A 23,507-nucleotide genomic window follows, 5' to 3' on the forward strand; every position below is an offset into this window, starting at 1 on the left:
AACATCGTATCTCGCTGGCCAATGGGAAGCGTCGCTAAGCGCAACGGAGTGAGGCTGCTGCGTCACCGCCTCCATGCCGATGGCTCGTGCGGGGGTAAGTTGCAAGTATTTCGTTTAGCTGTAATCTCCTTATTATTCGATGTATATTTAGTGTACCATTTCTAGAAGTTTTCATATATGAATGAGTTCGGTCATCCATTGATTAACCGTTGGTAATGAAAGAATGGGTCCTTATAAGACTTCACAACCTTTGAATGTGTTTGAGGATGAAATGTTCAAAGCACATTTTACTAAAACAAGAAACAAAGAATTATGCGTACAGATTAAATAATTATAGAGAATATTTTTCAGCTTTACGTGTACAAGTTACACCGTCTCTTTAACTACTGAAAACTTTATATCTCTAGCAGGCCAAGTGCCCGCATTATCATAGCGTTACTGAATAATTTTCGAACATTATCATCACTACTGTTTCCCCACACGTCCTTCAATTGTGTGCACGCTGATCTCATTATCCATCAAAACTAGGGAGTGACTGCGATCCTTATTTTCAAAAAAATGGCCAATTTCGACCTACAGATATATTTCTTTTAATTTATACATTTTGATGTTTTGTTTGAAAATAAAGAAAGCGATCTGCATACTGAAACTATCATTTTGGTTCTACTAGTTCACTCAACTGACTGTGTAATCCTCATTGTTTTCGCCGGCCGCGGTGGTCTAGCGGTTCTGGCGCTGCAGTCCGGAACCGCGGGACTGCTACGGTCGCAGGTTCGAATCCTGCCTCGGGCATGGGTGTGTGTGATGTCCTTAGGTTAGTTAGGTTTAAGTAGTTCTAAGTTCTAGGGGACTTATGACCTAAGATGTTGAGTCCCATAGTGCTCAGAGCCATTTTTGAACCTCATTGTTTTCGACAGTCTTCAGGATGTTAGATGGAAGACCCCTCAAAGTAACTCATGTAAAATGGCTTATATCATTCATTTCAGTTTTAAAACGATCTAAAGTTGAAAAATTGAACAAACTTTACTTGTAGGCGTTTGGTGCGCAAAGTAATAATTTGAAAAACATTCTAAATTGTATAATGAAGACTTTATATCGTTGTTAGTCTGGATAGGGGCTGCGTTATGAACGTTCACGCTTTCGCACATGGATGACACGAACACCAGTTGTGGTGTACACAATGGCACACATTTGTCTAGAGTTTTTTCTTAGGTGCTGTATATCGCAGTGTATTCCGCGCTAAAAATAAAAATATCTTGTCTCAGTAATAAATCTGGGTCAATATTTCATTCGAACTTTCTGCTCTCTGACTTCTAGCATGTGGTCTAACTGCGCAGCATAGAAAGAGGATCACTGGAGTTGAAAGCAATGGAGAGGGAATACTTGGAAGATGAGTCTGTGAGGCGGTCGAAAACACGCGCTCGTTGCTGTTAGGAAGACACCCACATTCCGAGAACTGGGAGAAGGCAGGCCAACGCTGTGTCAGCTAACACCATATCTCGCTGGCCAATGGGAAGAGTCGCTAAGCGCAACGGAGTGAGGCTGCTGCGTCACCGCCTCCATGCCGATGGCTCGTGCGGGGGTAAGAGCGGCCAAGAACGTATTGCACAACTGCTGTAAGATCCACGTATTTACAACCACACCTTAGACAGCAATGATGGAACTTAGTGCTACACATGAGGTTGACGTCTACCAAAATTTCTCATTACATATTTCTTAATTTAGAGCCAATACATTTCGTTACATCTCTCCCGTAAACTTTCCCTGCTTCTCGATGAGTCTTTCGTACACTTATCCGTCCAAGTTTTTATCAATCCTGTTTATTCCATAAATTGGTGGCTGGCTGTTATAATTTTATTTCGTTTCTATCCTTTACAGTGTCCTCTGTGTAATATGTTTACTGAATTTTTATTAACTCCATGTAGACAGCTATTCTTCTGTTATCTAAGTGAAGAATACTTTCCGGCTGTTTACAATTGTTCACTTTTACAATTTGCCGAGATTATGTTAGCCATATCTCTCTGAACGTTCAGCTTAACTGTGATATTCTAATGCCTTTGTGTTGAATCCTCTTTGTTGTACGGTCTCTGCGTGATTCAAGAGGGTTTTGCCGTTTAAATATTCGCTCACTTCGTGAACTACACGATGAAGTCTTGAGTGTTGGATGCTTCTAGTTCTAAGGTAATTCATAATATTCACCGCAGGACTGTATCCCATCCTTAGCGCACTGAAGCAAATGACGGCAATCAAGGCAGGAATTTTCTACGCTGTTCCAATTTCCTCAATGCTCCATGAGGAGTTCAGTAAACGTACACAACAATGACAAATATTTGGACAATAGAGGGCTTACTTAGGAAAACTTAAGCTCTTGTCAACTCGTAGGTTGGCTTGACAATCGCAATGATGTCCTAGGCATGGTCCTATGTGGAGTGGTATGCACTTATCATCCTACAACCTCACTGACACTGCTAGTGCTAGTTATAAGGCGAGCTACAGTTTAACGCAGACGTCGGGCTAAGGTGCATTTTTGCATTTTTCACATTACAAAAGTCATTTCCAAATGTGAAAAAAGCGATAAGTAATCGAGTCCGAGACCCATATATTTCTAGTAAAAGGTAAGATCGTAGGTACCAGGGCATATTAAGATGTTAACAAGCAGATACTGTAGCCATGGAAGCAGAAGTGTAGTTTGCAGCTCCTATGTATGATGGTGCTTCACTATTTGTTGTGTAAGGGATCAACTGTGTGCTGCGAAACAACAAAGAAGTCGTACGGGATGTGTCAGTTTTAAACCAGTTCAGGATTTCAAGTGATCACAGGCTAGTTAGGTACGAAATAAAACAGTACATTAAGTTAGGGAGTACTAAGACATAAAGCATAAATCTTGTTTTAGTTTTTCAAATAGTTTAGGCATAAAAATAGAAAGACACCAGTTGCGTTTTACGAGAAAATATCAGTAAGTACAGTGAGACGAACAGAAGTTTGCAAAAAAAGTCACTTATAATGGACAGACATAATATAAAGTCATGCAGGATGTCAGATAACACTGTTTTGACGAGCAAGGAGGTCATACTATAAGAATGAGTGCATTCCAGAAGCACTCTCAGGTGAAGTAGCCAAAGCAATTCATTGCGTGAAAATAAAAGGGAAAGAACACACGAGAACGATGGGATAACTGTAGAAACAATAAAATCAAGGAGAGAGGTGGTGAAAGCTAAACTTGAGCAATTAAACACAAAAATATTTTTAATCGAGAATGAAGGAAGCAGAAGAAGTTTAAGAACTGCCGACCCGACAGTCTCGTGTCTGCGATGTATACTTACTTACAGGAATCCTTGATTTTCGTCTGGAAAAAGCTTAACACCTCATCCAAGGAAAAGAGCGAGCTGGCTTTAGAAGTGGGTATATACGTAAAATGGACGATCTAAACGTTTCAACGACGTTTTAGGCACAATCAACAACGAAAACTTGCTAGTTTGATTGGCGTAAACAGGTTACGAGAAAGCGTTAGAGGCCGGCCGCGGTGGTCTCGCGGTTCTAGGCGCGCAGTCCGGAACCGCGCGACTGCTTCGGTCGCAGGTTCGAATCCTGCCTCGGGTATGGATGTGTGTGATGTCCTTAGGTTAGTTAGGTTTAAGTAGTTCTAAGGGACTGATGACCACAGCTGTTAAGTCCCATAGCGCTCAGAGCCATTTGAACCATTTGAAAGCGTTAGACTCTGTCACAAAAAAGTCCGTGTGGCAATATTTGCGCGCCAAGGGACAGCAGCTACCTACATCAGTTTGTGGAACAATATGTACGAGGGGGAATTGAAAAGAAATGGTTGCGAGTATTTTATTCTTTTCTGTAAATCGGATGACGTTTTACATGTCATGCGTATTACTCGGTCGACCTCCCTATTCCGCTGAAGCAAGTGGTAGCCCTCTTCCGCCAGAGGGCTCCGAATTGTAGCGTGTTATGTTGCGGTGTGTAACGTATGGCGGTGCGTGAGACACCCTCAGAAAACCGAAAGCACGAATTCAAAGAGTTCGTCGATACATGGAGCACTCTGACCTTCAACATAACAATGCCAGACTACACACGAGAGTCATCTGCAACAATCCGACGTCTTTGGCTCAGTGTCACCGATCATTCTCCATACAGTCCCGACATGGCCACATTAGAGTTTCATCTGTTTTGAAAACTTAAAGAACCACTTCGAGGACTTCAATTTCATTGTGATGTAGCGGTGCAAGCAGAGGTGAGCTTCTGCCACCGTCAACTAAGTCAAACATTCTATATTGACGGTTTCAACAACCTCATCTCTCGTTGAAGAAATATGTTCGTCACCAGGGTGACTACACAGAGGAAGAAATATACAGAAATGAAGAATAAATATGTAGAACGTTAATTAAGTTTGTTCTACTTAAAAGGTCTTTGCATGAAAAAAAATCGGAGGCATTACTTTCCAGCACGCCTTCATGCAGCAGAGATATAGCTTTCAGTCACAGTAGATTGTTATGTCCTTTTTAGTCTTGTAATTAATTTAATAGTACAATACAAATAAGAACTGTTCATAGTATTTACGGAAGTGTACCCTCCCTTGTGTTACACAAAAATGTCATCAAATAAAAGTAACAACAATTTCTGTCATCAACATAATCAGATGAATTTACGCTAGTGTGCAACTTTTTATGCACCATCTCGTTGTTTAAGGCTATGCATGTGAAATATTTCGTTGTAAAACAGTTGTGTTGTTTTCCCACGTCTGTCCATGTGGGATATTTTATTACTGAAATTTTCCCTTGAGCTACCAGCTCATACTTCATGTCCTACATTCCTCTGAACTCGAATGTATAGATCTCGCTTCCTCTAAAAAAACTAAAGGCTGGCATTCTGCCTTTAGTTTTTTTTAAGGAAGCGAGCTCAGAGGAAATGGAACATGAAGTACGAACTCGTGAGCAGTTGACACTATCTGACGATAGAAACGCGATTGACCGTCTGCAGGTCGACAGAGGTGTAACACGGCGACAAAGAATAATCATACCACTACGCAGTGACGTAATAAACAGAGCAGCGCTGCAAAGTAATACACAGCATAGGTTGACATTGACAGCAGGTACAAGCAGTGCAATACGTTTCAGATTCTGTCGCTGTTCAGTGGAGAAGTGGGAGATCTAGTGATGAAGAAAAAGACTATAAACTGTCAGTCTTGTCGGCTTAATTTCTTGGTCACAAATGCAACGCAGTCACAAGGTAATAAAAGAAAAACACATGCTCTTTTCGTTAAACACCTATTAACTTATTACATGCAATGTTACTGTGAGAAGGGGTAAGTTCAGAGTTCGTACATGGCTTACTACTTATGAAAAATAAAGAAAATCCTTGTTCGGCACTCTGCAATTGGTTTAAATATTTTTCCCACTAATATGTCGATGTTTGGAGTGAGATTCTTGGTCATTAAACGCATTGCCCCAGTCAGATGAACGTCAGTAAGACTGCGCCAAAGCTTCAGTTTAGTTAATTTCATTGTTCAGACAAGACATTCACACAAATGTGTGGTCCCAAACGTACTGCAGATTCAAGCAGCTGTTGGAAAGAATTGTGGAAACTTTTCTGGAGTGAAGATTTGGTAAACTACATCAATGTTATCTGCAGTGCGTAACCTCTGCCTGATCCCAGCGCTATACTGAAAGTCGGTGAGTTCTAACTGAATTCCAGGAGGCACACTTTCAGCGTCCACTGCAAAAGGAGCTGCAAGTCCAAATCAATTTAAGTCATTAAATCTACTATCAAAGTCTCCCAACAAAGTATGTAGCACTGGCACAAATTCATAAAAATTTTCTCTCAGTGTCTCTTTTTCAAGATTTAGTTCATTTATAGTTAGTGCAACATTCAAAAAGTTCGCTAGTGACCATAGCCTTATCAACTACAGCAGCTATCTTTTAACGATCTACACGGTGTCAAAAACTTCATTACTGTGTGTCTACAGTGCAAAGTTGTATCAAGACGATGAGATGCTTTGTAAGGTCAGTTAGAAATGCAAGACGTAATATCTGCTTCGGCTCATTGAACCTTTTTACTGGTGTTCCTTTCATGAATAATAGGCCCTCTGGCCCAGCAGCTGTTGTGGCTGAGCACGTGAAGGATAATTTGGAAAATATTTCGAGTAGATTTCCCCACCATGCTATAATTCTGGGTGGAGATTTTAATTTGCCAGATACAGACTGGGAGACTCAATAGTTCATAACGGGTGGCAGGGACAAAGAATCCATTGAAATTGTTTTAAGGGCTTTATCTGAAAACTACCTTGAGCAGTTAAACAGAGAACCGACTCGTGGCGATAACATATTAGACTTTCTGATGACAAACAGACCCGAACTATTTGAAACAGTTAACGCTGAACAGGGAATCAGCGATCATAAAGCGGTTACTGCATCGATGATTTCAGCCGTAATTAGAAATATTAAAAAAGGTAGGAAGATTTTTCTGTTTAGCAAAAGTGACAAAAAGCAGATTACAGAGTACCAGACGGCTCAACACAAAAGTTTTGTCTCAAGTACAGATAGTGTTGAGGATCAGTGGACAAAATTCAAAACGATCGTACAATATGCGTTAGATGAGTATGTACCAAGCAAGATCGTAAGAGATGGAAAAGAGCCACACTGGTACAACAACCGAGTTAGGAAACTGCTACGGGAGCAAAGGGTACTTCACAGCAAACATAAACATAGCCAAAGCCTTGCAGACAAATAAAAATTACGCGAAGTGAAACGTAGTGTGAGGAGGGATACAAGACAGGCGTTCAATGATTTCGAAAGTAAAGTTCTATGCACTGACTTGGCAGAAACTCGTAAGAAATTTTGGTCTTATTTCAAAGCGGTAGGCGGATCATAACAAAATGTCAAGACACCCTGTGACCAGAATGGTACTGAGACGGAGGATGACAGATTAAAGGCCGAAATACTAAATGTCTTTTTCCAAAGCTGTTTCACAGAGGAAGACTGCACTGTATTTCCTTCTCTAGATTGTCGCACAGAAGACAAAATGGTAGATATCGAAATAGACGACAGAGGGATGTAGAAACAATTAAAATCGCTCAAAAGAGGAAAGGCCGCTAGACCTGATGGGATACCGGTTCGATTTTACACAGAGTACGCGAAGGAACTTGCCCCCCTTCTTGCAGCGGTGTACCGTAGGTCTCTAGAAGAGCGTAGTGTTCCAAATGATTGGAAAAGGGAACAGGTCATTCCAGTTTTCAAGAAGGGACGTCGAACAGATGTGCAGAACTATAGACCTATAGCTCTAACGTCGATCAGTTGTTGAATTTTGGAACACGTATTATGTTCGAGTATAATGACTTTTCTGGAGACTAGAAATCTACTCTGCAGGAATCAGCATGGGTTTCGAAAAAGACGGTCGTGCGAAACCCAGCTCGTGCTATTTGTCCACGAGACTCAGAGAGCCATAGACACGGGTTCACAGGTAGATGCCGTGTTATGTGACTTCCGCAAGGCGTTAGATACAGTTCCCCACAGTCGTTTAATGAACGAAGTAAGAGCATACGGACTATCAGACCGATTTTGTGATTGGATTGAAGAGGTCCTAGATAACAGAACGCAACATGTCATTCTCAATAGAGAGAAGTCTTCCGAAGTAAGAGTGTGCCGCAGGGGAGTGTCATAGGACCTTTGCTATTCACAAAATACATAAATGACCTTGTGAATGACATCGGAAGTTCACTGAGTGTTTTTGCAGATGATCCTATGGTGTATCGAGAGGTTGTAACAATGGAAAATTGTACTGAAATGCAGGAGGACCTGTAGCGAATTGACGCAAGGTCCAGGGAATGGCAATTGAATCTCTATGTAGACAAGTGTAACGTGCTGCGAAAACATAGAAAGGTAGTTCCCTTATCATTTAGCTACAAAATAGCAGGTCAGCAACTGGAAGCAGTTAATTCCATAATTTATCTGCAAGTACGCATTAGGAGTGATTTAAAATGGAATGATCACATAAAGTTGATCGTCGGTAAAGCAGATGCCACACTGAGATTCACCGGAAGACTCATAAGGAAATGCAATCCGAAAACAAAGGAAGTAGGTTACAAAACGCTTGTTCTCCCACTGCTTGAATACTGACTGCTCAACAGTGTGGGATCCGTACCAGATGGGGTTGATGGAAGAGGTAGAGAAGATCCAACGGAGAGCAGCGCGCTTCGTTACAGGATGACTTAGTAATCGCGAAAGCGTTACGGAGATGATACATAAACGCCAGTGGAAGACTCTGCAGGAGAGAAGCTCAGTAGCTCGGTACGGGCTTTTGTTTCGAGAACATACCTTCACCGAAGAGTCAAGCAGTATATTGCTCCCTCCTACGTATATCTCGCGAACAGACTATGAGGATAAAATAAGAGAGATTACAGCCCACACAGAATCATACCGACAATCCTTCTTTCCACGAACAATACGAGACTGGAATAGAAAGGAGAACCGATAGAGGTACTCAGGGTACCCTCCGCCGCACACCGTCAGGTGGCTTGCGGAGTATGGATGTAGATGTAGATGTAGAATACGCTATGTCTTTCTGCAAGTTGAAAAAAACTTTCTCAAACACCTTGATTCCAGCAGGGTACTTCACAAAACTACGGCACATGGACACAGATACACTCTATCTCTTCCATTAAGGACTTAAACTGTCGATATCCCAAGCAGTACGATCTCAGGTTAGTAACGGTCTTTACAGCAACGTCCATGATGGCAGTTATTTTCGCACATTACCAGCAGATTAACACAATGCAGGGTGCAGTGTATCGCTGTATTTCCCTGTATATACCAATGTTTCCCCATTTATTTCTTAAAAAACTGTACCTCAGTCGTTTCAGGAGCTCCATCTGAATATCGACGTAAGTTTTTCCCAGCTAAGCCATACTATTTCTGCACAACACCCCAGACGCCAGTTTTCAGCAAGACATACAGGACCACAAGTTGCTGCACGAAGACGTGCCATCTTGGTATCACAAGATGTCAGCCTATTGCCCTGGTCCGCTAGATCACCAGACTTGTCGCCTATCGAAAATGTGTGAGATATAGTAAAAGGACGGCTGCAGTACTGTGACTCAATGCCAACCACCACAGATGAACTCAGGACCCAGGAATTGGAGCACGGATGACTATACTACAGGATGCCATTCGTGCCTTATACGCAACCATGACATCATGCATAAAACAAGTTATAAGGACCCTTGGCAGACCCTGTGCCTACTAGGCAACAGGACACATGCTGAACCGAGGTGACTGAAATGCTAATCATTTCTGCAGAACATACCAATGTAGATGCCCTATGAATATGAACGTCCCTTCTCTCGTCATTCATGGTGTTCTATTTTTTCTGATCATGAGTGTATTATACTGACGACTGTAGCTAGATAGGTGAAATATATCAAGTATTAATCATTAAAAAAGTATTCAACAGCTTGCTTACTTTCATTTTGGGAGATACTAGGTCTGTACACCGGTCTGTTCTTGTTACTTGTGTTTGTCTGTTCTGAATGTCAGGATTCGGTCACTCTAATGGAGATATCGCCTTCAGTTCAATTTTTAATCGAATATAGAAATTGTGGTTACATTTCATATGCAGGAAACTGTTAAGTAAAATAAGATATAAACTAGATGGAAATAATTCTTTCCACTTACTAATGTCTGGGTTACCTGCCGTTGATTGTCTGCAATCAAATCACCTTCCCGATTCTGGCCAGTTATGAAATAATAACTAGATTATTATCGAGCTATATTGTTAGATCCTGCCACGTGAAATGATCAGACTTACGAGGTAGCTGCCTCTAAACCGCGTGAGACAGACTGTGTTGTGTAGAAACTTTTCAACCAGTAAACCGTGAAAATGAGTAATTGATATCTATGAGTTAATGCTGTTGTTACTCGATACATAAACCCAATTTGAACCGTTTTTCCGTTTGGAAGCGATAAGATTTCTAGACGTTATAGTCTCAATAGTGGAAGAGTAGCGCAATCTTAAACGTATGACCAGCATAGAAACAGTGTTACCAGGGCATATGAGGAACACCTTGACTGAATAAAGAATTAACGAAATTCAAATCAAAAAAGCACCATCAAATCGATAAGTTTGTAGCTGCCTGAGAAGTACACGATTTTTATTGTATTAAACGTTGTAAACTCAATAAAAAACCAATGAACATGCCCAGTTCTCTGGATGGGGCAGTAATACAGTTTAGAGTACAAGAATCAAGAAATATATTTTAGATTTCCTTTACACGCTTGAAACGACATTCCATACTTGGACTGCGTCGTATGTTATCCAGAGACGCTCTACATGAAAGTGAATTCTACATTTAACCCTATTTTAAACATAGTTTTGTATTAAGGACATTAGTAATAGTATAGTGAGGTATGTAGCACAATTTTGATATCAAACTGATACGCAAATTATTGAAATTGATCAATTAATAACCTCAACCCACGCCCATCCAGGCCCACCCCCGCCTTCAGCCACGCCCACCCCCACCCCAGATGACATCACAGGTTTTTCTCAGCTGCAGGAGTGCCCCAGTCCCCTCCTACCCCTACCCCGCCTACACCCCGCCCCGTCCACCAATCTACCTTATTGGCGGGAATTTCAAATGTTGGCGGTAATTTCGAATGTTGGCGGTAATATCGAATTTTCGTGAGAATATCCTTGTCCCAGTGCTGTGCTTAAATCCCACCCCATCCCACACCTGGGAAATTAAAAATGGCTGTGTCCTTTCCAGGAGTCGAATCCTGATTCTACTGAATGGAAAGCCCAAGTCCACAACCAAACACGGAAACTGTCCAGAAGTGGGAGGGGGACGTTAGGTAAGTATACTTTATTTATTTTTGTCGGGAAACTGACGCAAGGATCGATCCTATCAACATAATTAATCACAAAGATTGGGCCTAATTACACAACCATATGCAAAATGAGTTACTGTTCTAATTACGTTTCGAAATTGTCATGAAAAAAACCAGCACTCGTAATGAACAGGTCATAATACAACACATGTCCTAAAAGACTGCAGGGTGCAGAGGGGGTGGTAGTTCAACGTGCAATCTTCTTGATGTATAATCACCAACAGCCGAAAACCAAAGCCTCCTCACCTTCCCTGACGGCTCCCTCTTCCCCCCTCTAGGATGCACAATAGAGCGTCTCGCGCCCCCGCTACCACCATCTAAGCCTCTAAGGCCTTTGCCCGCACTCGGCTTTCCACCATCTGGCCGCCGCCTTAAGGCTACGCTCCTATCCATGCACAATAGCGTGATTAGTCAACTAAACAATATGAGATAAAAGGACGACCACCTCAAGACCAACTTGTTTTTCTAAAATATAGCGACAGAGCGGCTGTGTCCGGTGACCACCACAGCAGACACGCCTCCTCGCCCTCTCGCCCAAGGGCAGCCCGCTGTTCGGTGATGGAGAACAATTGTATCTGACGTCAACGTATCTACAATCAAGCATCTATTAAAAAAAGGAAAACACATTTGCGACCATAATAAGTGTCCTCTTTCCACGAAAATTGGTACATTCAATTTTCTTTTAGTTTTATGAGAAAAATCGTTATAGTTTTTACGTTCCAATGCAGTCGCAGCTCATTATTTTGTGATATGCAGCGAAGTGTACCACCACCCTTCACAAATGATGAGCAGAGACATGCCCACCCTGTGTAAAATGAGGAAAAAAATTTCAAATACTTTGATGCGAGAACTACCGATCACCATAGAAGATCCTCGTTATTTGGAAACTGTCATCAGACTGAAGAGAAAGCTAGAATTTAAACTCCAAAGGAAAATAACTCTACATTAAGCAATTTCTTCGAGCTTGTTGAACAAATTACGAAACCTGAGAGCGTCTCTCTCGTTCAGTGTCTGCGAATAAACTGAGATGCTCTTGAATTATAAACATTGCAGGCAATCTTTCACGCCATTGGCACACATATCGGAAAAAAACACATTCATTTAGCGTTTGATAACAAGAAGCTATAATTCAAGAGAACCTAGCTCTTAAGTACACTATGACAAGTACCCTTTTACCAATTCGATGCTATATCCCATAGCGTTTACGAAGCAGATCGTGAGAGCTGTGTGTAGGGGGCGATTGGAATTTCGGTAAAAGATAGCCGCAAAAAAATAAAAAAAAACCGCTTGTGAAGCGTTCAGTGAATTCGAAAGTAAAATACTAGGTACCGACTTGACAGAAAATCCTAGGAAGTTCTGGTCTTACGTTAAATCAGTAAGTGGCTCGAAACATCATGTCCAGACACTCCGGGATGATGATGGCATTGAAACAGAGGATGACAAGCGTAAAGCTGAAATACTAAACACCTTTTTCCAAAGCTGTTTCACAGAGGAAGACCGCACAGCAGTTCCTTCTCTAAATCCTCGCACCAACGAAAAAATGGCTGACATTGAAATAAGTGTCCAAGGAATAGAAAAGCAACTGGAATCACTCAACAGAGGAAAGTCCACTGGACCTGACGGGATACCAATTCGATTCTACACAGAGTACGCGAAAGAACTTGCCCCCCTTCTAACAGCTGTGTACCGCAAGTCTCTAGAGGAACAGAAGGTTCCAAATGATTGGAAAAGAGCACAGGTAGTCCCAGTCTTCAAGAAGGGTCGTCGAGCAGATGCGCAAAACTATAGACCTATCTCTCTGACGTCGATCTGTTGTAGAATTTTAGAACATGTCTTTTGCTCGAGTATCATGTCGTTTTTGGAAACTCAGAATCTACTATGTAGGAATCAACATGGATTCCGGAAACAGCGATCGTGTGAAACCCAACTCGCATTATTTGTTCATGAAACCCAGAAAATATTAGATACAGGCTCCCAGGTAGATGCCATTTTCCTTGACTTCCGGAAGGCGTTCGATACAGTTCCGCACTGTCGCCTGATAAACAAAGTAAGAGCCTACGGAATATCAGACCAGCTGTGTGGCTGGATTGAAGAGTTTTTAGCAAACAGAACACAGCATGTTGTTCTCAATGGAGAGACATCTACAGACGTTAAAGTAACCTCTGGCGTGCCACAGGGGAGTGTTATGGGACCATTGCTTTTCACAATATATATAAATGACCTAGTAGATAGTGTCGGAAGTTCCATGCGGCTTTTCGCGGATGATGCTGTAGTATACAGAGAAGTTGCAGCATTAGAAAATTGTAGCGAAATGCAGGAAGATCTGCAGCGGATAGGCACTTGGTGCAGGGAGTGGCAACTGACCCTTAACATAGACATATGTAATGTATTGCGAATACATAGAAAGAAGGATCCTTTATTGTATGATTATATGATAGCGGAACAAACACTGGTAGCAGTTACTTCTGTAAAATATCTGGGAGTATGCGTGCGGAACGATTTGAAGTGGAATGATCATATAAAATTAATTGTTGGTAAGGCGGGTACCAGGTTGAGATTCATTGGGAGAGTCCTTAGAAAATGTAGTCCATCAACAAAGGAGGTGGCTTACAAAACACTCGTTCGACCTATACTTGAGTATTGCTCATCAGTGTGGGATCCGTACCAGATCGGGTTGACGGAGGAGATAGAGAAGATCCAAAGAAGAGCGGCGCGTTTCGTCACAGGGTTATTTGGTAACCGTGATAGCGTTACGGAGATGTTTAACAAACTCAAGTGGCAGACTCTGCAAGAGAGGCGCTCTGCATCGCGGTGTAGCTTGCTCGCCAGGTTTCGAGAGGGTGCGTTTCTGGATGAGGTATCGAATATATTGCTTCCCCCTACTTATACCTCCCGAGGAGATCACGAATGTAAAATTAGAGAGATTAGAGCGCGCACAGAGGCTTTCAGACAGTCGTTCTTCCCGCGAACCATACGCGACTGGAACAGGAAAGGGAGATAATGACAGTGGCACGTAAAGTGCCCTCCGCCACACACCGTTGGGTGGCTTGCGGAGTATAAATGTAAATGTAGATGTAGATAATTCTGTGGTGCCCTAGCCATCTCTTCCAAATGCGAGGTGGCACGTCATTGATATCAATTTGATAGGCTAATTAATTAAATTGGCCATGAGAGTCACTTCGTATGGCGAGTAACTTTTTTTCAGCAACCGGATTATACTTGACAAGCAAGATAACTTGGAATCCACGGAGGGAACACGATGTTCTTTTCAAGGAACACTATCGAGAAATGACATCTGAAGCTGATCACAGAGGGATTTTACAACACACAACATACATTTCGGGTAAGGACCGCGATATTGAAGAACACGATCAGAACGCCTAAGTTACCATCACGCTGCATAAAAAGTGGTTTTGGCTAAGGCACACATGGTTTCAGGCAGAATTGCTGTCCGCTATTTGGAATGAATTCTATCCATTCAACCAAAAAAAATTTGCGTGGGATCCTGCAGAGACGTCTTTTAATAAATACAGTCACTGGTGAATCATATTCCTGCCACTCTCGTATCTCTAAACTAGTCACATACGTTTCTCTTTTTTTTCGAACCTATGTTCTAAGGATGCCATACACACCACAACTGTTTTTAGAGAGTCGCTCTGCGTTTTGTAACTGCTCCTAACTCTCTGCTCGCCCTCTCCGCAGCTTAATCCATATGATAGTCCGAATTTAAGTCTGACCTGTACGCAAGTCAGAGAGCGCTATATCTAAACCCCCTGCATCCTGTGGGAAAACAGGACGAGTTGAGTTAATGAGACAGTAGCGTTTATGACCACTCTGTGGAAATGGGAACATGGCCTCATTGCTCTGACAACCATATACAATGTGTACTGCCAGCGTCAAAGGAAGCTTTCCCCTACAACACGAGGTAGCTGAAGAGATAGTACGAGAAGTTAGGGTGGTGTTTTTTGTTGGGAAAATTAGGAAGACTACACATCATAAATGGCATAGACGAAGGACGAAGACTTTGTGACACATCTGCAAACTACATACAGGTTGTCCGAAGGAGATCTATGTCTCTCAGGGTGCATTCATGTCTATCACCCAATCAAATGTAGCGATCCTATTAATTATACAGCTATTGGTTCATTGGAGTAGGTTGTTCGTGATCAAATTCGCTTCCACAGACAGGTGTATAATTTCATCACCTGTACTGTATTTTGAGGATATCGAACAGAACATCAATCACACAGGAATGTTCTTGACTTGCTCCTTCATAAGCAGTCAAATACAGTGTTTTTTCTCGGTTGTAACACACCCAATAAGTGTACACCGCCACACACTTTGTTTTCTGTACGATGCCTTAGAGACCCATGTCAGCTGTTACTAAACCGACATCAACACGTTTTGATCCCCTGGCTCTCACAGAAAAGTGAACATCGCACGGCATAAACTATACAGTTACCATACCAGAGACTGGTAGAAATAAAACACAGACGTAATGTTTCTCATTGACAAAAATGAGGAAGAGATAGCAAGGTGTGGAAACTGGAAGAGTTTGCAGTATTGTAGTGCGGTTCCAGCAATTATTCGAAAGATATTACCTGTATAGCTAATCTCATCTTCCCACGAAAGGCTAGCGGATGTCTTGGTGCTAACACTTGTCAGACAGCACAAATAAAAAGAGGTACTTTTATATTATTGGTGAAACAAAATAAAAAATAAAAATAAAAATATGTGTATGGTATCGCAGCATATGGAAATAGGAAGCATCTGTAGCAATGAGGAACGCTTCCAAACCACTTAATTCAGGTGATGACCTCTACATTTAATCCCACGGTCCACATCAACAAGGAGCAAGTATACAGTGTTCGTCAAGGTTCCCTCCATCTCAACGGAGTGGTGTCAGTCTATCTTTATGCAGTAATCAACAGTATACCCAGTGGTCAGTTGGGATTGGAAAGATGCCATTGATATGGAGCGATGTGCAGATATACATACTGCTATTGATAGTGAGATCAGTTTTAGAAATTTTACCCAGACGTCAGAGGGAGCAATATCCACCACATTTTGCAACCCGTGTAGAAACGGAGTGAACTGAGTTAATGCTATAGGAGCGTGTTTTGACCACTGGTTGGAAGTGGGAACATGTTGTCATATCTCCGCCACCCATGTACGACATGTAATGTCAGCACCAGATGAAGCCTTTTCTTGCAAGATTGGAGCAGGTGGCCAGTGATCGACGTCGCATGCACAGACCCGTGTAAGTTTCGTTGTCTGTACCTTATTCCACATATTATCAGTCGCAGGAGAGGGACGTTGTTTTGCTGTTTGATACACCGCTTTTTCTTCTGTAATACGCTTTGTACACTGCCATACATTTTTTTCCGCCACGACTTCGATGTCTGTGTCACATTCTAAACTGTCATTAACACGTTTGGTCCACTGACTCCCTCAGGAAACTAGATACCGCACGGTGTAAATCACATTATGTGGTAATCAACCACGTACCTGGACTGTTGGGATGGAAAAGACATCATCGATGCACTGGAATAGTTCGCATCATAGTTGATAGTGCGATCAATTTTAGTAATTTTATCACAATTTCAACACCGACCAATGACGCGGTAGCATGCTCACCAATTTCTGTATCATCGCTAAACAGCCCCTCCACTACCTTGCGAGTACCATCGTGAATGTAAGAAGATGACTGTGCAGTATGTTCATCAAATGTTAATTCTCGAACATATACCAGACAGCTACCTACAAATCTCTAGCACTTCGATCATAGTGCATGACTTACGATCTTTCTCTATGTGGATAGGAGTCACAGGACATTCTCGCATTCTTAGGATAAGGTTAGAGACCGAAAGAGCTCCTCTCATTGTCTTTGACGAACGCTCCCTGCAGCTGACCAGAAGTAGAACGCTACGTTCTACGTTTCGTGTAGAAACAGTGGAAACAGAGGCTGTAACTGCTGTCCCACGCCGAATCAAGAGCACAAGATATCTCCAGATGCACGAATTTCGAGGAGGTTAGCACCCCTTATCAGTGTAAAGCAGAAATGAAACTGTTGTGATGATACAACAGACGGTTAAGAAGAAGAAAGGGGTGGTTTTTATGCATTATGGAGCTCCAGACGGACGTTTTTTGCTGCGTTTTATGTAACTCAACTGCGCTAGCAATTCTAAAGTATTGTTTTAGTGTGTGAGGTCATTACCAAGAAGGTATAAGTAAGAGAGAACATAAAGACATACACTCCTATGGCTAAAGTGTTCTTCACTTAAAACACGCTATAATGTAGGATAGTTGTTGTTTCCAACCTTTTAGTCGTAAGGAATGCAACGGTGTTATTATCCCAATGTAGGAAATATACTTCCAGTACATGACATACATTCTCCTTGCAGATATCTCTGCGACATACTATGGTAATAAATTGTAAAATTAAAACCTACTTCCTCGAAACATCGATTCCTTACGATACACGTACAATATAGCTTTCCAGAGGTGTATAGCCCCCACTACTCACATCCGATCACGGTTCAGAAATTATACTATGCTCGCCTCAGTCCTATAAAAATGATCGTTAGTAATGGGGAATGCCTCTTACAAAAAAGGGACACACGCATAGCAGTCGTGTTCCATATGTGAATTTACACGTCATTTCGCCCTAGCTCTGTAAACAGGAATCTGTCAAGCAGATGTATACACGGACATTGTAGTACCTCACAAACACCTGCCACTTACTTTGAATCACCGTAGTTATGAAACTGAAGAGTCGATTTTATGCCTAAGATGCGGCAGGGGGAATGGAGTACGTCGCATAAATCTTCGTTCGTCTAGAGGAATGTGTAGAAACAGGATAAAAGTCCCCTGAAGACCGAGAGGTTTGCTGTTAACGATCGGAAGTAGACAGAACACGTAGTTGTATGAGAGTCGAACGCAGGTCATGTCACACAACCGATACATCCCGACAGAGCAACGGAAAGAAATGGTCAAATGACCTTCAGCAACATGTTCCTCTCTCTCTAGAATGCATAATCAGTCTACCATTAAATCCTACCCCGTTACAGCTCAGTCTCACCCTATCACTCCACCCACTCTCTGTCATACTTCAACGCAAATGCAAGTATGTTTAGAGGCACATGGTTCTCTTTTTTCCAGGAAAGCATCGAAGACAGCAGTCAACTCGCGTGTGTCACTGTTACCTCAGCAGCATACTGTAGAATGTTGCTTCGATGAAAAATTAAAGATTGTATTCCCGTTTCCCGGTGCTTCCATCTCCCCATTTTCCCGCATTCCTCTTGCTGTCGTATACTCGTTCCCATGTACAAGAATTGTTCTGCATCAATTATTACAGTACATTGATGGTATCTCTTCTATCCCAACAGTCCAGGTACGCGGTTGATTACCACATAATGTGATTTACACCGTGCGATGTCTAGTTTTCTGGCGGAGTCAGTGGAACAAACGTGTTAATGTTACTTTAGAATCTGACACAGACGCCGAAGTCATGGCGGTAAAAGTGTATGACAGTGTACAAAGCGTGTTTCAGCAGAAAAAGCGGTGTCTCAGACAACGAAACAGCCTCTCTCTCCTGCGACAGATAGCATGTGTGATAAGGTTCTCATACAGTACAGGTGACAAAACTTTTACACCGGTCTGTGCAAGCGACCTCGATCACTGGCCACCTGCTCCAATGGATAATTATCTGTATGTTTAATACGTTCGCCACATATGCCAAATGCCGGCACCTAGACGGTATTCGTTTTCGACATATCGGAAGAGAGAGATACGGAAAAATCTATCGGATGAAATTAAGGGAGCTTTTATAGATCGTAATTTTTCTGTGCTGAATGACACAGAATAACGCTGATAGAATGTTTGGGTGATAGATGTGAATGGATCCTGAGGGACCCGGATCTGTTTCGATGTTGAGAGTTACTAATTTTCCTAGCAACAAACACCACCGTAACTGTTCATTCTGTGGTCGTGTTGTAGAAGCAGGCTTCATTTGACGCTGACCTTACACATCGTACATGGGTGGCTCTGAGAACAATGGGACTGAACATCTGAGGTCATCAGTCCCCTATAACTTAGAACTACCTAAACCTAACTAACCAAAGGACATCACACACATCCATGCCCGAGGCAGGATTCGAACCTGCGACGCAGCGGTCACGCGGTTCTAGACTGAAGCGCCTAGAACCGCTCGGCCGACCCGGCCAGCTAATCATGTACATGACTGTAAAATTAAGGAACAATACTGTTCGAAACGGAGCTCCGAGACATCCGCCAGCCTTTCGATGGGAAGATGAGATTAACTGTACAGGTAATCACCTTCGAATAATTGCTGGAACCGCTTTTCAATACTGCAAACTCTTCCAGTTGCCTTAGGTTGCGATCTGTTCCACATTTTTGTCAATGAGGAACATTGCGTCTGTGTTTTATTTCTACTAGCTTGTGGTGTGGTAGCTGTACAGTTTTCTGTGAGAGCCAGAGTATCTAAACGTGTTAATGTTTGTTTAGCAGCAGCTGACATGGGTCTCTAAGTCAAGTAGGAAAAGAAATGTACGGTGGTGTACACTGATTGAGTGTGTTACAAATGAGAAAAAAAACCATGTATTTAATTGCTTGTGAATGAGCAACATGGGAACCCTCTCGTGTGACTTATAGTCTGTTGGATATGGTCATCCTAAAGTACAGTTGATGAAATTATATACCGGTCTGTAGAAGCGACTTCGATCACGAACCAATTGCTCCAGTTAATTAATGCCTGTATATTTATCAGGATCATCACAGATGTTTGGATGATAGACATGAATGCACGCTGAGCGACACACATCTCCTTCGGACTACCTGTACGTGGTGTGGAGATGTGTCACAAAGTCTCCGTCCTTCCTCTAAGCCATTAATGATGTGTAGTCTTGCTAATTTTGACAAGAAGAAACACCTCCATGACTGCTAATACTATCTGTTCTATTACTTCGTGTTGCAGGGGCGTTCGTTTGGCGCTGGCCGGACACACTGTATACGGTTGGCACAGCTATAACACTATGTTCCCATTATCGCCAGATGGTCAAACACCCTCCTGTCGCGTTAACTCAATTCGTCCTGTTTCCCCACAGGATGCAGGAGGTCTTAGATATAGCGCTCTCCGACTTCCGTACAGCTCAGACTTACATTGGGACGATCACATGGACAAAGCTGCAGGGATGGCGGGGCAGAGATTCAGAAGCAGTTGTACAAGATGCAGAGGGACTGTCTATAAACAGCTCTGGAGTTCTCTGTGAATGAAATCCTAGCAGTTAGGGTCGAAAAGAAAAACAAGAAAGGCGACACGTTTTGAGATACTAGAGTGGCACGAATATAATTCGCCAGTGGCTGTAATCATTAAAAGACATGTCTACAGGATAAAACGCAAATATGGGGTTGAATGGATCGAATTGATTCCAAATAGCAGACAGCATTTTGGACAGGATTTCTGCCTGAAAGCGTAACATTATCTGCGACCTTGTGTGCCTGTAAACTCAAGACCGCTTTTTTAGCTGGGTGAAGGTAATTTAGTTGTTATGATCGTGTTCTTTAATAGCGCGGATCTTACGCGAAATATATGTTGTGGGTTTTAGCATCCCTCTGTGGTTAGCCTCAGATGTCATTTGTCAATTGTGTTGCTCGAAAAGAACATCGTGTTCCCTCCATGGATTCAAATTTGTCCTACTTCGCGAGTGTAATCTGAATGCTGAAAAAGTGAACATTCCTCGCCATACAAAACGACTCTTATGATTAATTTCATTATTTAGCCTCTGAAATTGATAGCAATGATGTGCCGCCTAGCGGTTGGAAGACATGGTTAGGGTAACACGGATTGATTCTTCACAAGTGTTTCTTTTTTTTTTTTTTTTTCGTTGCGGCGATATCTTGTGATGAAATTTCAATCTCCCACCTTCACAGGTCGAGATAAGCTCTCACGATTTGTTTCGTTAGGCTGGAAAGCCAAGTTTTGAGGGCCATCAGGACCCTTCTCAGGATGGGCGGGGTTATGATATTTTCTTTCTAGGACTGTCGTCTGAAGGCAATCCACGTATCGCAAGTGACGCAGAGGGGGTGCGTCTACTGCGAGTGTTCGCCAGACACTGCCGCTCTCTGCCCAGGTATGGTACTTCAAATGGTTCAAATGGCTCTGAGCACTATGGTGCTTAACATCTGAGGTCATCAGTCCCCTAGAACTCAGAACTACTTAAACCTAACCAACTTAATGACATCACACACACACATGCTCGAGGCAAGATTCGAACCTGCGACCGTATCGGTTGTGCGGTTCCCGACTGAAGCGCCTAGAACCGCTTGGCCACAACGGCCGGCAGGGGTGGTGCATGGGGCTCTGTCACTATATTTTAGACGAACAAGCTGCGCTTGAGGGGGCCGTCCTTTTATCTCCTATTGTTTGGTTGACTACACATGCTGTTTTCTAGGGGTAGAAGCATCGCCTTTGGGCGGCGGCCAGATGGTGGAAAGCCGAGTGCGGGCAGTGGAACTTGAAGGTGGTAGTGGGGGCAAAGAGACCCTTGGTGGAACATCGTAGTGGGTGGGGGGAGGGGTTGGAGGAGGCGTGAGGGGAAGTGAGAAGGCCTTGGTTTTTGGCTGTTTGCAGGGGCGGCCCAAATGGCCTGCGCAGGTCGGCGAATATTTCGTCGTTCTGCGCATGACGTCAGCATAGGAGCACGTTGTGTCGAGACGCCAAAAGAGCTGTTTTACCGGTGTCGTTGTTTTGCTTTAGTTTGTGGTGTTGTTGCGGTGATTTGTAAAAGTGTTGCGTTAAAATGCCTGGGTGTGCTGTAACAGGGTGTCTGTCGTACAGCCAAAAGACAAAAGGCACGGATATAATATAATATTCGTTCCCAAATTAGATCAAACGACGAATAACATTAATAGAAATCACATCAAAATTTTAATTGGAGACTTCAATGCCCAGTTAGGAAGGGAAAAGAGATATAGAGACATAATAGGGGAATGGACAGCACAAAGAAGAACAAACAAAAATGGCACAAGACTAGTGGAATTTTGCAGAAACCATGACATGATCTCAAAGTCGACGTATTTTAAGAGAAGACCAAGTAAACTAAAAACCTGGAAACATCCAGACTGGAAAAAAGGAGAATGGCAACTGGACCATGTCTGCATGGACAAGAATTACCACAAGGAAATTTACAATGTGAAAGTACTGAGAGGGACAGATACCAGATCAGATCATTACATGATAAAAATTAAAATTAAATTAACCCCATTAGCAAAGAAAAAGTCCCACCAGAAGAAGAAGAGAACCTATGACCCTCATAAACTGATACAAAATGAGGATTATGAAGCACAATCCAGGGATACAAAAATAACAGATGATCTGCAAGAAATAATTCCCAAATTGAAACAAATAGCTGAACAAGTTGCCCCTATAAATCCAAGGAAAAAACACCAGTGGTGGAACGATGAATGTGATGAAGCAGTGTTGGATCGACACCAAGCCTGGTTAAGGCATCAAAATGAAAAAAACAGAAAAATCATATTTGGAACTCACAAAACAAAGGAAGACAACGCAAAAAATAATAAGGAGAGTTAAACGTCAGTACCAAAAAGATATACTTCTAATGATAGAAACAAATAGTGAAAAAACAAACTCAAGAGACTATTACAAAATATTTGGCAGACAGTTACAAAGATATGATCCTCCAACATTAATGTTAAAAGATAAAAATAATAACCTAGCCCATAGCAATAGTAAAAATACAGAAATTCTAGCAGAAACATTTAACAAGTTACTAAATTGTGAAGATCCCCCAGAACTTCTTCAGATAAACACAGAAACCCCAATTAAAACACCAGCAGGAAATATAAATCCACCTACAATTAATGAGGTCTACAGAGCTTTGAAAGAACTCAAAAACTACAAAGCAAGTGGAGAAGATCAAACGTTTGCTGAACTTTGGAAAAATGCAGCAGAACCAGTAAAGATAGCATTACACCAATGCATAGTAAAAATCTGGAATGAGGAGAAATTACCAGAAAATTGGACTACTGCTATAATACATCCATTACATAAGAAAGGAGAAAAATCAAATCCAGACAACTATAGAGGAATTTCCCTTTTGGACTGGACGTATAAGATCATGGCAAGAATACTATACAACCGCTGTAAAGATCAACTAGAACTGGAACTGGGAGAATATCAACGAGGATTTAGATCCTGGAGAAGCTGCCCAGAACAGATAATCACCTTGAAGTTAGTTATGGATATCTACAAAAGAAGGCAAAAACAACTAGTCCTAACCTTTGTAGATTTCAAAAAGGCGTATGATTGCATCCATAGATCTTCAATGATGAAAATATTAAGGAATTTTGGACTTCATCCTAAATTAATAAATATGATACAGTTAACCTTAACAAACACCAAATCCAAAGTAAAATTTAGAGGAGAAATATCTGAACCATTTACGATTAAAACAGGGTTGAGACAGGGAGATTGTTTATCACCATTGCTATTCAATTGTGCTCTTGAATATGTAATGAGAGAATGGTACAAGAAAAATCCTATGAATATTAAAATTGGAACTAAGAAAGATAAAATAAACC

At 42.0% G+C, this 23,507-nt stretch overlaps 1 protein-coding gene across 1 annotated transcript in view; it reads left to right on the plus strand.

The window, feature by feature from the left end:
• The first annotated feature begins 21 nt into the window (after nucleotides 1–21).
• Nucleotides 22–23,507, plus strand: part of LOC126184282 (mucin-17-like) — a 71,008-nt gene continuing 47,522 nt past the window's right edge. The window contains exon 1 of the mRNA XM_049926658.1: nucleotides 22–94. Within this exon, the coding sequence (XP_049782615.1) occupies nucleotides 22–94 (73 nt within the window). The remainder of the gene's footprint in view (nucleotides 95–23,507) is intronic.

Source organism: Schistocerca cancellata, chromosome 4, assembly GCF_023864275.1.
Source record: "Schistocerca cancellata isolate TAMUIC-IGC-003103 chromosome 4, iqSchCanc2.1, whole genome shotgun sequence".
Classification (NCBI taxonomy): domain Eukaryota; kingdom Metazoa; phylum Arthropoda; class Insecta; order Orthoptera; family Acrididae; genus Schistocerca; species Schistocerca cancellata.